The 16,958-nt window shown below is 42.7% G+C and overlaps 1 protein-coding gene across 1 annotated transcript in view; it reads right to left on the reverse strand.

Annotated features, from left to right (window-relative positions):
* LOC144592566 (uncharacterized) overlaps positions 1 to 16,958 on the reverse strand; it is a 69,637-nt gene that overhangs the window by 4,889 nt on the left and 47,790 nt on the right. The window contains exons 11-16 of the mRNA XM_078397201.1: positions 15,727 to 15,800; positions 12,842 to 12,924; positions 11,684 to 11,766; positions 9,385 to 9,483; positions 6,242 to 6,364; positions 3,697 to 3,852 (exon numbers count right to left, since the gene is read on the reverse strand). Coding sequence (XP_078253327.1) covers positions 3,697 to 3,852; positions 6,242 to 6,364; positions 9,385 to 9,483; positions 11,684 to 11,766; positions 12,842 to 12,924; positions 15,727 to 15,800 — 618 coding nt within the window. The remainder of the gene's footprint in view (positions 1 to 3,696; positions 3,853 to 6,241; positions 6,365 to 9,384; positions 9,484 to 11,683; positions 11,767 to 12,841; positions 12,925 to 15,726; positions 15,801 to 16,958) is intronic.

The raw sequence follows: 16,958 nt of genomic DNA on the forward strand, positions 1-16,958 counted from the left end.
CGTGACCCAAAACATACACCTTCTGCCTCTGTGGATGGTGGTTGACCCGCTGAGTTCTTCCAGCATTACGTGTGTTGCTGCAGATTCCAGAATCGGCCAACTTTTTTGTCTTGATAACTTTCTTTCCTCGTGTATTTCAGGGTTTTTCTAGCATGGATCTCTGCTGTTCATCTCATCCACCCGGTGTGAGAACACTGGTCATATTCCAGGTGAGAGAGGAGTTAGTCAGGGATCTCTGTACTATGAAGTGCTATAGTAGTAAAACCATTAGATTAACATCCAGAGGCATTGACTAATGGTCTGTAGAGTTCAAGTCCCACCAAGGCAAGGAGGATATTTAATTTTGAGTGATTTAATAACTTTGCATTTATCATTGATTATAAAGCTATCGTTTTGTTGTAGAAACCAATTTAGTTCACTGATATTGTGCAGAGACACTGCGGCACTGCAGGGCAACACAGTTGCACAGAGGTAGAGTTGCTGCCTTACAGCGCCAGAGACCTGGGTTCAATCCTGACTCTGGGTGCTGTCTGTATGGAGTTTGTACATTCTCCCTATAACCGCATGGGTTTTCTCTGGGTGCTCCAGATTCCTCGCACACTCCAAAGACGTGCAGGTTTGTAGGTTAATTGACTTCTGTAAATTGTAAAACTGTCCCTAGTGTGTACGATGGAACTAGTGTACGGGGTGATTGCTGGTTGGCACGGACTCGGTGGGCCAAAGGGCCTGTTTTAACGCTGTATCTCCAAACGAAACTGTGACTGAGAGACTACAATCCCTAACAATGCAAGACTGAACTACCCTCAATAGTAATTGGGAAACAGATAACACGTCCAGGCTGATTGTGCATCCACTTCCCTCAGAAAAATAGAAGAAAGAAAAGAACTCCTTGAATAACAATTACACAAGCAATTTCTGCTGAATTTCTAATTAGCTTTATTAGAGACTATATATTGTAAATAGCTCACTTCATCAGGCAGGATTCTCTCCATCTACACAAGTCTCAGCGTGAGACTGTTTTACTGAATGCGAGGCAATATTTAGATTCAAGTCATGTCTATCAATTCAGTTAGAGCACTCTTCCTGGTACCAACTACTTCACTGTGGTCACCAGCATTGTTTGATGCCAATGATCTACAATGTTGCCTTTTAGAAGAATTCAACTAGGAAGTTCTGCAACAGTGCATTGTCAGGAAAATACCATGTGACAGCATCAAAGTACTATACTTTGAATATGCTTTTATTCACAAAATGCCGGAGTAACTCAGCAGGTCAGGCAGCATCTCAGGAGAGAAGGAATGGGTGACGTTTCGGGTCGAGACCCTTCTTCAGACTGAAGGTCTCGACCCAAAACGTCACCCATTCCTTCTCTCCTGAGATGCTGCCTGACCTGCTGAGTTACTCCAGCATTTTGTGAATAAATACCTTCGATTTGTACCAGCATCTGCAGTTATTTTCTTATACTATGAATATGCCATCAGATTCAGATTCGGTGCCAATATTGACTGTCTCATTCCACTTTATAACATCAGCAAAACTTTGCTTAATTTTCATAAATATGACAGCAGATGGAAATATTTAAACAACATGTATTGTATTAGTCCACATTGAATGCATTCAGCTTCTCTGAGTGAGATCATCAAGTTAAAATAACAACAGCAGTCATACAAAACCCACACTGGTGGTTAAGTTTCAGATAGTTTGAAGATTCTGGAGATGGGCCAAAATGGGATGAACTGAAAACATATTCATGTAGGCAAAATGCCAAATCCCACATCCTAAATTACACTTATAGAACCATAGATCCTCTTATATTCAATGTGCATTCATTGAACAAAACGTGAAAGAACCCTTTGTTACTTGGGGTGGGTGTAGGATGTATTCTCCCCCGCAGAGAATTACAATCAGGAGTTACATCAGAAGTCCAAGTGTCAATAAAGTTTGGGCTGAAATATTATTTTAACGTTAACTGGATGTATTCTTGGAATAAGAACAGGAGATTAAGAATATAGAACAGTACAGGAACAGCACAGGAACACGTAATGTCCTTGCGGAACTTGATGCAGGGTTAAACTAACCTCAACCTGCACATAATCTATATCCGTCCATTCCCTGCATATCCACGTAAACTTTTTAACTTTTTAAATGCTCCCATCATATCTGCCTGGCTCCTGGGTTTTCATTTGTCTGAAGATCTGTCCTGGGCCCAGAACATCAAAGCAACTCAGAAACCCCATCAACGCCTCTACTTCCTTAGAACATTGAGGAGATCCGGTATGTGGAGAACAATCTCTTGAACGTCAACGTGTGGTAGAGAACATATTGACTGGTTTGGTAACTTGAATGCCCTGGAATGAAGGAGATTACCAAAAATGATGGACACGGTCCATCACGGGTACTGATCTCTCCACCATTGTTGGGATCTATAGGAAGAACAGCCTCAAAAAGCCAGCCAGCTTCATCAAAGACCCACACTGCCCTGGCCATGCTCTCATTTTACTCCTACCAACTTGGTGGAAGCTAGGAGAACAGGTAGGAAGGATGGGAGGCAAGTATATTTGAGGGTGGGAATGTAAGGGAGTCCAGGTCAGAGACAAAGACTCTCCTTATGGGACTCGGAGGAGCAGAACTGCTCTTGTCTCTTACTGCTTGTTAGCCATTCAACACATTACCTTTGTGGCTGCTTCAATCTTCAGAGCAGCTTTAACTGAGAGGGGTGGTCATTGCAGTGACCTCAAACAGTTTTTCGTTAAGAGGTTTTTAAATGCAAAAGGAGATTATATTTGAATTCAAAACATAGTTGATTTTTCTGCATGACTTAGAGAGAGTTTACATCCATCCCCAAAAGATGCTAGGACATGCAAATGCAGTTGAAAAACCGAGTCCCAAAACTAGCGTCCTCTTCTGAGTTCTGACATGGGAAGAAATTATCAGAACAGAGCAAAAGATCCAAAAGTTCTCAAAACCTACTTTGAAAATCCCCCTCTATTTTTTCCATTAAAAATTGCAACTTTGAGCTGACTGAGCAATTCTTACCCAAGACTACTTAGTAGAGAAGGAACATGACTTGACCTACCAGCGATCTAATTGAAGACCTTTGAACCGTCTTTAATTGGACTTCACTGAACTTTATTTTGCACTAAACATTATTCCCTTTATCCTGTATCTGTATGTGGACGACTTGATTGGAATCTTGTAAACTTTTTTCGCTGACTGGATTGCACACAACAAAAAAGCTTTTCACTGTACCTCGGTACACATGACAATAAACAAAACTAAGCTAAACTAAGTTTGGCAGAGAGATATTGAAAACCACAATTCCATGCATCGGAAATACACCGAAGTTCTGCCTAAATGCTATCCTCACAGACCATCCGATCGTCTGCTCTGGCCACCTCCGGCCCCATTTGCGCAAGAAACTGCAGAATGATCAGCCATGATCTCATTGAATGGCGGTGCTGGCTCGAAGGGCCGAATGGCCTTCTCCTGCACCTATTGTCTATTGTCTATTGAAACCGTGGAACAGCCCAAGGAAAAGGGGAGTGGATCTTTAAATAGTTCTATTAATTTCTTTTCCCCCTCTGAACTATTATCGTGTGGTTTTCGAAACATGATAGGAATGATCTGGCCCATAAACAATTGCTACCACAATAAATTCTGCCAGCTATCAACTCTAGGTCTAAACTGTTTGCATACCTCTTGAATCTTGGCTTGAACGTTCTCATTTAAAGCCAACGGTTTTGCATCCATATTTTGCGGTGATTCCCATTCCAACTTTTCCATTAACTCCTTGTTTTCTTTTTTCAGGAGGTTTAATTTCAGTTGCTGGGTTTTAATCTTTTTAATAGTGTTCTGTCAAATAAAAAAAAATAAACTGGTGATGTTGTGTATCTCATATCCACACTTCTTCAGATAGTTCTAGGACTGAAAGTCCCATTGTATTAATACAGCAGGCATGCACCTTGGAAGGGAGAGATAATCCGTGTGAGAGCTGAATTTAAGATTAATGTAGTGCCAGAATTAACTAAAAAAAAAAGTAATAATGTTGAGGTGCCTTTATTGCATCTGTACTGCCATGCCATTTTCCTAGAAGTCCTTCTTTGTTTGCCATGGTTATTGAAGCAGAATCCGCAACCATTTCTGGCCAGAAAGTTTAAATCATGGTCAGGACTTGAGGCGTGGAACTCGGCAGTTTGTCTCATGTCTCAAAATGGTCATATGGAGGCCCCTCAAAGAAGTGCCACAAACTTCTAGCTTTTTTCTTCTGTAGAGTTGCAAGGATCAATAATTGTCCTCTTCACCCCAGAAACAGAAGTGGTCAGCTCTCAGCTCTCATAGTGTTTCCACGCATTGCCTTGGGTCTTGGCACAGGCTGGAATTCATACAGTTCTGACAAGTAAGCCAAGATACAAGAGCAGATTGGTGGCTGCAGATTTCCCAGTTGATTCAGGGAAATATATTTGGTCCTCAGCCTTTTTGTTCTGTTGTACAATCACAAGGATCTCACCCAGCTTGGGGAACTAAGGAATTTTGGCCCCTCTGTCTCCTATTGTTCACATGGCCTCTTTGTTGTCGTTTTTTTAATAAACATGTCTTTACACTCTGCACTATGGTCTGCCAGTTATCCTTGCAAAAAATGCAGGAATCCCTGGATTAGAAATGAAGGGATTTCACTTTTGACTTTAGATTTTAGAGATAGAGTGTGGAAACATGTCCTTTGGTCCACCGAGTCCGTGCCGACCAGCAATCACCCTGTACGCTAACACTATTCTACACACACTAGGGACAAGTTTACAGAAGCCAATCAACCTACAAACACGCATGTCTTTGGTCTGTGGGAGGAAACCGGAGAAAACCCAAGCGCTCACTGGGAGAACGTACAAACTCCATACAGACAGCACCCGTGGTCAGGTTCGAACCAAGTCTCTGGTGCTGTAAGGCAGCATCTCTACCTCTGTACAACTGTGCTGTCCTGCACTGCCGCAGTGTCCCCTCTCTGAACAATATCGGGGAACTAAATGTGTTTTTACATCATGTCTTCGGAATGTGGGAGGAAACCAGAGCACTCGTAGAAAACCCACGCAGTCACAGGGAGAATGCACAAACTCCATACAGTCAACACCCGCAGTCAGGATCGAACCCGGGTTTCTGGCACTGTAAGACAGCAACTCTACAGCTGTGCCACTGTGCCGCCCCCAACTGGAGGGAAAGACTCCTTTGCCACGATACAAAGCAGAATCCATCGTCTGTGGGACAAATTCTCACCCTCTCTTTAACTTTGGCGATGAGAGATAATCCATAAATTCAGATCTCCCATTGGTAACGATGAGCACAAAACTAATGGACAGTTCTCAAACCTACCTCATCCAGTAATGTCTTCCATAGAAGGAAATCTGCTCCCCTTATGTACTCAGGCCTAATTGTGATTCTAAATCTACAGCTAAGTGGTGATTCTTAATTATCCTCTGCAATCAACTAATAAGTCAAGCAGTTGTACAAACCTTACCACAATAAATTGCATAAAGAATGCAGCAGGTATAGAAGATAATTCACCTCCTCTGGTGCAATTAGGAATGGACATTAAATACAGATATTTACAGTAATGCCTGCAACCCATTAGAGGATAAACAACCAGATTTTAAAAAACAGTTGGTTACTTTGCACACTTCATGATAACTGGTGTTCTTTTTATCACCACCATAGCAGGAAGTGTAGGCGGCACAGTGGCTCAGCGGTAGAGTTGCTGCCTTAGTGCACCAGAGATCTGGGTTCGATCCTAACTAAGGGTGTTGTCTGTATGGAGTTTGTACATTCTCCCTGTGACCACGTGGGTTTTCTCCGGGTGCTCTGGTTTCCTCCCACACTCCAAAGGTGAGCATGTTTGTAGTTTAATTGACTTTTGGAAAAAAATGCAAGATTGTCCCTAGTGTGTAGGATAGTGTTGGATATGAGGTGATTGCTGGTCGGTGAGGACTCTAAAGTTTCTGTCAGCTCTTAACTGTTTGAATTACTGGGTCATCTCCATGGAGGCATCAACATAGTTAACACTGTAAGTTAGTGGTTAAAAGAAAATAATTCAAAGGTGCTCATTGTTTGCACACTAATGTCACACCGTCATTTCAAAATACAAATCATTCAGAATGAATGAATGAATAAGTTTATTGGCCAAGTATGTACACATACTTCATGTTATTGATGGTGAAGTTGAATCTGACATTTTTATTTAATGCAGTTTACTGACCTTAATTAAACGTAGCCGGTTGATCCAATCAGCTGATAAGATATCTTGAGGACAATCTGTGCTTTGGGAGATTGTTTGGTAAGCTCTCCTCAAGTGGTGAAGTTCAATGATCAGAGCTGTGAGCTGTTGAGTAGTAGAAAGTATCAGACTGAGCTTGCTTGTCTCTCTCATGGGCACAACCTACTGACACCAAACTACAACCACTTTTGACAAAAATGTCTAGAAGCCACGTCCATGTTCCATGCTGGTAACCCTTATTCTTGTTGATTGAAGTCTTGTGCCGAAATGCCACAAAAGCCTTGATTCTAAATAGCAGCAAGCTATGGATGAGAAGACTGCCAATGGTGGCAATTTAAACTCCAAAACACCAGGTGGATGTCCTTGGTCAACTGTGCATTTTGAACGGGCATGAAATAACATCTGTTTGGTGGGCAGGTATATAAGCCTGGAGAGCAGGGGGTCATTGGTGGTCAGTAGAGGGCAGTTTCTGGGGAGAGGATAAGTCACAGCCACCAAAGAAAGTGCGTGGGGTGGAGTTGGTAGGGGGAATTTAGACTTTAGAGATACAGCATGGAAATAGGCCCTTCGGTCCACCAAGTCCGCTCCGATCAGCAATCACCCGTACACTAGTTCTATCATACACACTATGGGTAATTTACAGAAGTCAATTAACCTTCAAACCTGTACGTCTTTGGAGGGTGGGAGGAAAGCGGACCACCCGTGGAAAACCCACGCGGTAACAAGGAGCATGTATAAAGTCTGCACAGACAGCAATCAGGATAGACCCCCATCTCCTGTGCTGTAAGGCAGCAACTATACCACTGCACCACTGTGCCGCACGAGTAGGAAGAAACCTAGGGAATCCTAAATTTTCCTAGCAAATGGCAAAGGGCCAATTCATTTTTAGTTTAGAGGTACAGTATGGACCTTGGCCCACCAGGTTTACACCGACCATCAATCACATGTTCAAACCAGCTCTATGTTTTCCCACTGTCTCATCCGCTCCTTACACTTTAGGGGAAATTTAAAGAGGCCAACTAACCTACAAGTCCTTGGGATGTGGGGGGAAAACCAGAGCACACAGAGGAAACCCATGCGGTCACAGGGAGAACGTGAAAACTCCACACAGAAAGCACCCGAAGACGAGGTCAAACTCAGGTCTCTCGTGCTGTGAGGCAGCAACTCTGCCAGCTGCATCATTGTGCTGCTTTTTCTAATCTCCAATATATATTACTTCTTCAGATCTGCCTCGCACGTGGATCCAACAGGAATATTGTCACGCAAGAATGACCGCTGGAGCATAAGCAAGATACCATAAGAGACAAAGGGCGTCACGGTGGCGCAGCGGTAGAGTTGCTGCCTTACAGCGCCAGAGACCCGGGTTTGATCCTGGCTACCGGTGCTGTCTGTATGTAGTTTATACATTCTCCCTGTGATCGTGTGGGTTTCCTCCAGATGCTCTGGTTTCCTCCCACATTCCAAAGACGTACACGTTTGTAGGTTAATTGGCTTCGGTAAAAATTGTAAATTGTCCCCAGTGCGTAGGATAGTGCTAGTGTATGGGCATCGCTGGTTGGCACAGAAGGGCCTTTTCCCATGCTGTATCTCTCAACTAAACTAAGAATGAAGCAAAATAATAGACATGGGTCCTCAGTGCTGGGACAGTTACAGAACCAGCACTGGTCTGGGAAGAGATTGATTGCAGCTGGGAGATGGAAGATGTTGGGCATGTCTGGGTAATTAAAGTTACCGGAGTCTCCTCTGGACACACTGCTGCCACACACCAGGCCTCAGCGGCAACTTCAGACTGCTGAAGAAGCCGCACAATTAGGCAGTTTCTCCACCATTTCAACATCAGGTTCAATTCCTTTGTGAAGGATCTATGCCACTGCCTGACAGCTTTCCAGCTTTGCCTTAAAATTCAATTGCATAATCTGCCTTTGCACATCATGCAACTAAAAATCAATTTTGATATTTATGAATCACAAAAATGACCATTTCCAATTTGACTTGCAAAGAAAGTCAGCCTTGCAATCAAAAACCTGCATGTGACCATTTGGTTCCACCTTCAACACTCCTCTTGGGGGTTGTCAGTAAACCTGGACCATATTGTCTGCCTTTTGGCACTGATGGGACAACAACAGTCTGACGAAGGGTCTCGACCCGAAACATCGGCCATTCCTTCGATCCAGAGATGCTGCCTGTCCCGCTGAGTTACTCCAGCATTTTGTGTCTAGCTAAGGTTTTACCAGCACAGCTTTGGACTAGGATGCCACCCATCCTTCATTATATGACACACACCTCCCACTGCTAAACACCAAGTTAACTAATATCGTTCTATTACCCACTGTCCATAATTTACAACCCAATACCAAATCCCTGATCCTGCAGTGCCATTATTTAATATTTCATCTTGCATTCCAGTCCCACTTCCAGTCCCTTGTAACCCACCCCTGTGGTACCGCCTGTCTCTTAATTTTCCCTTCCTCTCCCCAACTTGATAAACTGCCAGTCCCTGATCTCTTGCCAAATTGAGTATATGCAATGGGACCAAAGATAGACACAAAATGCTGGAGTAACTCAGCGAGTTAGGCAACACCTCTGGAGGACATGGATAGGTGACTAAAGAATGGTCCCGATCTAGAGATGCTGCCTGACCCCTGAGTTACTCCAGCACTTTGTGTTCTATGCATGTTCTCTTTGTACGAAAGGCGAAGAGAGATCTTCCAAAATAAGTTCATAAGTTGATAAGTCTTAGGAGTAGAATTAACCCATCAAGTCTGCTCTGCCATTCAATCATGACTGATCTATCTTTCCCTCTCAACCCCATTCCCCTGCCTTCTCTCTATATCCCTTGCCATCCTTGCTAATCAACAATTTGTCAATCTCCACCTTAAAAATACCCAATGACTTGGCCTCCACAGCCATCTGTGGCAATGAATTCTACAGATTCACCACCCTCTGACTGAAGAAATCCCTCCTCATCTCCTTTCTAAAGGTACATCCTTTTATTAAAGTGCTTGATTTGTGACTCTGAAACCGAGAAGAACATCTCACACTAAACCCCGCTAAACCCAATTATTTGCTTTACATGTCGGTGATGCCATACCAACCCAACACTTGGCAGCAATTGACACTCGTACCTGGTTGACCTTTATGTGGTTCTCATGCCTGAGATCAATGTTCTTTCTCAGAAGATGTAGAAGTTGTTTTCTGTTCTGTTCACTGGATAGTTCAAGGCCCTACACATAAATTTTTTAAAAATCTACCATGTGACATTCAAACATATTATATCTGGAAGTATATTTTTTTACTCTTATTTTCAACTCTAATTTTTGGGGGCATACATTTTGCACTTAGTTTGACCAGGATATTTCGGTTACATGGAACATATACAGCACAGGGACAGGCCCTTTAGTGCCAAACATGATGCCAAGATAAAACTGATCTCATCTGCCTGTACATGATCCATAGCCCTCTATTCCCTGCACCCCCATGTGCCTATCTAAAAGCATCTTAAACACCACAATCGTCTTTGCCTCCACCACCATCCCTGGCAGTGCGTTCTAGGCCCTCACCACTCTCTGTGATAAAAACTTGTCCCCCACATCTCCATTAAACTTTCTCCCTCTCACCCTATAGCTATGCTCTCACATGTGGACATTTCTACCCTGGGAAAAAAATTCTGACCGTCTCTTCTATGTATGCCTCTCATGATATTAAATACTTCTGTCAAGTCTCCCCTCAATCTGACGTTTCAGAGAAAAAAGTATAGAAGGATTTTTTGTATCTTCACAGAATGTGGCTAAACTGGTTTAATGATTAGGCCAGGCATGCTGAGCCACATTAAAGCATAAGAGTAAACTAGGTACGTAGGTGTGGGCCTGTGGTTACATATAAACTAGGCTGGGTAACGATGGCAGATTTCCTTTCCAAAAAATTCTAATGAACTAGATGTTTTTTATGGTAATCTGATAATTCCACATCCACCTCTACTGAAAATAGCTTTTCAGTCCAGTCTTTTAAAATTATTTGAATCTAAATCACTCATGGTGAGATGCCATGGTGAGATATGAAGTCCCATCCCCAGGTTAATTGGTCAAAGCCAATGGATACCAATTCAGAAACTTAACCACTCCCACATTTAACTGTACTTGATAGAATTACTTGAGACTTCATTAAGTAAGGATATTAAAAGAATAAACTGGCCTACCAATTTTGGGGCTGCTGTATTATCTTGATGAACAAGCTTCTCTGTAGCTCAGATTAATCCATGGTGACACATCCCCATCTTTGACTTGTACCATGGAGATTTATTTTAGACTTTAGAAATACAGCACGGACACAAGCCATACGGCCCACCAAGTCCGCGCCGACCAGCGAAACCCCATATACTAACACTATCCTACACACGTGGGACAATTTACAATTTTACCAAAGCCAATTAACCTACAAACCTGTACGTCTTTGGAGTGTGGGAGGAAACCAGAGCATAGAAACATAGAAAATAGGTGCAGGAGAAGGCCATTCGGCCCTTTGACCCAGCACCGCAATTCATTGTGATCATGGCTGATCATCCACAACCCGTGCCTGCCTTCTCCCCATATCCCTTGATTCCACTAACCCCTAGAGCTCAATCTAACTCTCTCTTAAATCCATCCAGTGATTTGGCCTCCACTGTGGCAGAGAATTCCACAAATTCACAACTCACTGGGTGAAAAAGTTCCTTCTCACCTCAGTTTTAAATGGCCTCCCCTTTATTCTAAGACTGTGGCCCCTGGTTCTGGACTCGCCCAACATTGGGAACATTTTTCCTGCATCTAGCTTGTCCAGTCCTTTTATAATTGTATATGTCTCTATAAGATCCCCTCTCATCCTTCTAAACTCCAGTGAATACAAGCCTAGTCTTTTCAACCTTTCCTCATATGACAGTCCTGCCATTCCAGGGATCAATCTCATGAACCTACGCTGCACTACCTCAATTACAAGGATGTCCTTCCTCAAATTAGGAGACTAAAACTGTACACAATATTCCAGATGTGGTCTTTCCAGGGCCCTATACAACTGCAGAAGAACCTCTTTACTCCTATACTGAAATCCTCTCGTTATGAAGGTTAACATGCCATTAGTTTTCTTCAATGCCTGCTGTACCTGCATGCCAACTTTCAGTGACTGGTGTACAAGCACTCTGAGAAAAAACACATGTTCACAAGGAGAACATAAAAACTCTGTACACCACCCATAGTCAGGATCGACCCTGGGTTTCTGGTGCTGTAAGACAGCAACTCTACCGCTGTGCCATTTTGCCGACCCAAGATGTTCCAACATGCCTTAACTAACTCCAAGATAGCCAGCATGCCTTAACTAACTCCAAGATAGCCAGCATGCCTTAACTAACTCCCTACTGCCAAGTCGTACTTTATGTCCAATGTATTATCTCACCTTTGCTTCAGCTGTCTGCATTCCAAGCTTGCATAATAACTGGTCTCTCTCATTCTCCAGTTTCAAATTTAGTTTCACCAAATCTAGAAACATAAAACCAACTCAATATTTATTTGGAATAGACCACAGTTCCAGTGGTATTAATGAAATATCTCATTACTGCAATATTGATGTGGCAAACCCATTCCATCAATTAGAAACCAAGAGAAATTAGATATTATGATTGTAAGGAGCAACATTTTTAATGCAGTCTTTTAAATATAAGAAACATCATAGCATTGTTAAAACGTCCTTTTTTACACAAAGGGTGGTGGGTATATGAAACGAGTTGCCAGAGGAGGTAGTTGAGGCGGGTACTATCATTACATTTAAGAGATATTTGGACAGGTTAGGAAGGGTTTAGTGGGTTATGGGTCAAGTGCGGGCAGGTGGGACTACTGTATATGGGGCATGTTGGCCGGCATGGGGTAGTTGGGCCGAAGGGCTTCTTTCCACGCTGTTGGATTCTATGACTTGGCGATAGCTGAACAAATGAAAGCTTGAGATACAAGAAACTGCAGTTTCTGTATTCTTGGGCAAAAAACAATGTGCTGGAGGAGCTCAGTGGGTCAGGTAGCATCTGGCAAGGGATAGACGATATTTCGGGTTGGGATCTTTCTGCAGACTTGCCCGTCCGCAGATGCTGCCTGACCCACTGTGTTCCTCCAGCACTTTGTGTTTTACTCAAGACTCCAGCATCTTTAGTCTCTTGAGTAACCATAGTTTAACCTCATTGCTTTATGATTTATTTTCTTGGACAATCAGATGGGATAGACAAAGCAGGCTCCAAATTACTTGTGTACGTTTCATTCATTAAATCTACTACATAAAGAGAAAGAAAACTGAACAAATATTTAGAACAAAGATAGACACAAAGTTCTGGAGTAAGTCACCGGGTCAGGCAGCATCTCTGGAGAAAATGGACAGCTGACATTTCGGGTCGGGACCCTTCTTCAGACTGGAAGAAGGGTCCCAAACCGAAACGTCACCTATCATTTTCTCCAAAGATGTTGCTGCCTCACACACTGAGGTACCCCACTGCCTTATGTCTATCTTTGGTATAAATCAGCATTTGCAGTTCCTTCTTATTAAATATTTGTAACAGTTGGTGAATTATACCTTCTATTTTCTCCAACAGCTTTTCAAATTGCAGGTTTACGTTGCACTGAGTTTTGATGAGATCTGCACTTGGCAGCTGTAACCTATTTTTAAAAAAGTGCAGTTCATTAATAGAACAAAAAAATGTTTTAGTAAGCAAATGATAGTGTTTCAAGTAATGAAGGAGGTGAGTTAGATCCCAAGAAGCACTGTATCAACCACTGTTGTACAGAGAAGCAAACACAACCCTTTCACCAGGAAAATGTATCTCTGTCTTAGTCTTGTTCACATGTTGGCACCCAGGGAATCTTTGACCATCCATCCATTCAATAACAGTGAAAGTAACTAAAATGAGAGAGTGGAAATTCATCTATTGCCTTCAAAAGAACTGAATCAATTTCAACATAACTGTATACTACATCACTTCCAAGCTATTTCCAACAGGACACATTCAGTATGTTACCGAATATTCTAAATCAAACGTCCGCAGGTGCATGGTTGACAGCTTACAGGTGTCAAGAGTGTTTTATTGTCATATGTCCCGAAGCAGAACAATAAAATTCTTACTGGCAGCAGCACGACAGGTAAGTAAACATAGTACTCAATGGCTACCATAATAAACAAAAACATGTTAAAAAACAATATAGTTAAAAAACAAAACAAAGCCCCAAGTCCCCAGTGCATCAAGGCACTTCGTAGTTTAGTTGGAGTTTGTAATGTTCAATAGCCTGAAGGTGGTAGGAAAGAAGCTTTTCCTGATCCTGAACAATTTTCAGTCTCCTATACCTTTTTCCTGCTGGCAGAAGTGAAATGAAAGCATGGCCAGGGTGGTGTGGATCCTTGATAATGCTGGCTGCCTTTTGGAGACAGCGCCTCCTGTAGATCCCTTCGATGGTGGGGAGGTCAGTACATGTGATGGACTGGGGTAGTGTTCATCACTTCTGTAATCTTCTTCATTCCTGGGTGTTCGAGTTGCCAAACCAGTTGCAACTAGTCAATATGCTCTCTACCGTACACCTGTAGAAGCTCAAGAGAGTATTTGTCAACATACCAAATATCCTCAATCTTCTGAGGAAATAGAGGCATTGATGGGCTTTCTTTATGACTGCATCAATGTGGTGGGTCGAGGACAGATCTTCAGTGATATGTTCGCCCAGGAACTTGAAGTTGTTGACTCTCCGTCACTGACCTGTCAATGAAGACAGGTTTGTGGATCCTTGGCCTTCCTCTTCTAAAGTCAACAATCAGTTCATTGGTTTTACTGACGTTGAGAGCAGGGTTGTTGGTCTGGCACCATTCAATCAGACAATCAATATCCCTCCTCTACTCTGACTCATCGTTACCTCGGATTATTGATTATTAATTTATCGTATCATTGATTATTGTACATTTATTTGAGTGTTTTGTATTAATGGGCTTGTAAAGCTGTAGCAAGTAAGGAATTCGTTGTTTTGTTGCTGCCACTACATCTGACAATTAAACACTCTTGACTCTCTTGTCATTTCTGCATTCCAACATAAATTAAAGTGAATTTTATTCTGAATGTGAGTCCACATGCACCAGTGGTTTTTTAAAAATAATCTGACTTCAGTTAAAAAGCAAACTGAAAAATAAAAAAGATCAGTTCCACATCATGCAACTGTTGGCCATCATAAGAAAAGATTCCCAACTGGTTCTCCAATATTGTTTAGTGACAGAAACACCCATCGTTATCTGATTTGACATAGAAACATAGAAAATAGGTGCAGGAGTAGGCCATTCGGCCCTTCGAGCCTGCACCGCCATTCAATATGATCATAGCTGATCATCCAACTCAGTAACCTGTACCTGCCTTCTCTCCATACCCCCTGATCTCTTTAGCCACAAGGGCCACATCTAACGCCCTCTTAAATATAGCCAATGAACTGGCCTCAACTACCTTCAGTGGCAGAGAATTCCACAGATTCACCACTCTGTGTGAAAAAACACTTTCTCATCTCGGTCCTAAAAGACTTCCCCCTTATCCTTAAACTGTGACCCCTTGTTCTGGACTTCCCCAACATCGGGAACAATCTTCCTGCATCTAGCCTGTCCAACCCCTTAACAATTTTGTACGTTTCTATAAGATCCCCCCTCAGTCTTCTAAATTCCAGCGAGTACAAGCCGAGTCTATCCAGTCTTTCTTCATATGAAAGTCCTGCCATTCCAGGAATCAATCTGGTGAACCTTCTCTGTACTCCATCTATGGCAAGAATGTCTTTCCTCAGATTAGGAGACCAAAACTGTACGCAATACTCCAGGTGTGGTCTCACCAATGCCCTGTACAACTGCAGCAGAACCTCCCTGCTCCTATACTCAAATCCCCTCGCTTTGAATGCCAACATACCATTCGCTTTCTTCACTGCCTGCTGCACCTGCATGCCTACTTTCAATGACTGGTGTACCACGACACCCAGGTCTCGTTGCATCTCCCCTTTTCCTAATCGGCCACCATTCAGATAATAGTCTGCTTTCCTGGTCTTGCCACCAAAGTGGATAACCTCACATTTATCCACATTATACTGCATCTGCCATGCATTTGCCCACTCACCTAACCTATCCAAGTCACGTTGCAGCCTCCTAGCATCCTCCTCACAGCTAACACATGTTGCAGCTTTCAGCCTCACTCGCAGATGAATTTTACCTCCAACTATGGTGGCCAGGAAGCCATTTCAATACCACCCACTTCTCAAGAAAGGAAGGGATGGGTAATAGGTGCTGACCTTGTCATCCCAGAAATTAACAAAACGTAATTTGAGATTTTTGACCTGAATTATCCATCATTATCCCGAGTTGCAATCAGTCAGTTCTTCATGAGCTGGTATTTAACTTAGTTTTATTTTACTCTTGAACAATGTTGAAAGGAAATAAAAACGTATTCAGTTTACCCTTCCTCTGAATATCTTGATTCTTTCCGTGCTTTTCCATTTTCTTGTGGATCTAGGCTGAGCACCGTGACTGTCTTCAGAAAGAAGTAAAATGTGACAAGTGAGAATAATTGACTGGGGTAATAAGTGACCATGTGTGCAAAGACTGTGTATAATGTCGGCACAGTGAACCCACACATACTCACCTCCAGCCAGCAGTTCCACAGAGAGCTGCCAGTGACATACTCCTCGCGAAATAGCTCTGCATTCATTTCTGCACCTTCTCATTGGAACGCAGTGGTCAGATACCAACACTGGTGATCTCCCGCTCCACCACTCTGCTCACCACCAAGTCCAGCGTCAAAACAGAAATGCACCAAACTGAGGGACAGGTTGCACTTCGCATCTGGCCCTTCAACTTTACATGAGCTTGGCTGATGGAAGTTATGTAATCCCATTCACAAGTTATAGGAGTGGAATTAGGCCCATCGAGTCTACTCCGCCATTAAATCATGGCTGATCTCTGCCTCATAATCCAATTTTCCTGCCTTCACCCCATAACCCTTGACACCCGTTCTAATCAAGAATTTGCCTATCTCTGCCTTAATTCATTCATTTGAATGGAGTCACCGATATTGAAAGAAAAGATATGTGTCGGGAAATGGCTTGTTTGTTTTTCTTCATTATAATGATTTTGATTCATTTCTGGTAAATTTAAGTTATTAACAATTAGATTTACTTTTTATTTTTTCAAGTAATTGATAATTATTCAAGCCCATTTGAATTAGTTATCAGCGATATGTAAAAATAGTTGAATAGGCTTCTGACTTAAGCGAACTGTCAATGGACAGTCAGGGAGGTTTTGGAATAGAGTCTCAAACTTCTGCCACTAAAGCCCATCACAGGTCCTAGGCAGCACTGCCTCTTGGGAGGAACGGCAGGGGGGGTGGGGTGGGGTGGGGGGGGCTGGTTCACTGCTCTCCATCCCAGGATTAAGTCACTATGAGCACAGGCACTGAGGATTTCAGGGGCTCCGCCAAAGGTCAGGTCCACTATCATCTTCCCCAGAGCATGGGACCTCCAGTCAATAGACCCAACTATTGCCGGCTTGACAAAGAGGAATGGATTGTTTTGGGTCTTAATCAGACTGCAACAGCATTTTAAATAATAGTAATCCAGATGTTTGGGATGAAGCCAAGAGAATTTATATCTTTGGTCAATTTTGTGTTTTGCCCTCCCTTTACGAGTTTGAA

This window comes from Rhinoraja longicauda, chromosome 1 (assembly GCF_053455715.1).
Source record: "Rhinoraja longicauda isolate Sanriku21f chromosome 1, sRhiLon1.1, whole genome shotgun sequence".
In the NCBI taxonomy this organism is placed as follows: Eukaryota; Metazoa; Chordata; class Chondrichthyes; order Rajiformes; family Arhynchobatidae; genus Rhinoraja; species Rhinoraja longicauda.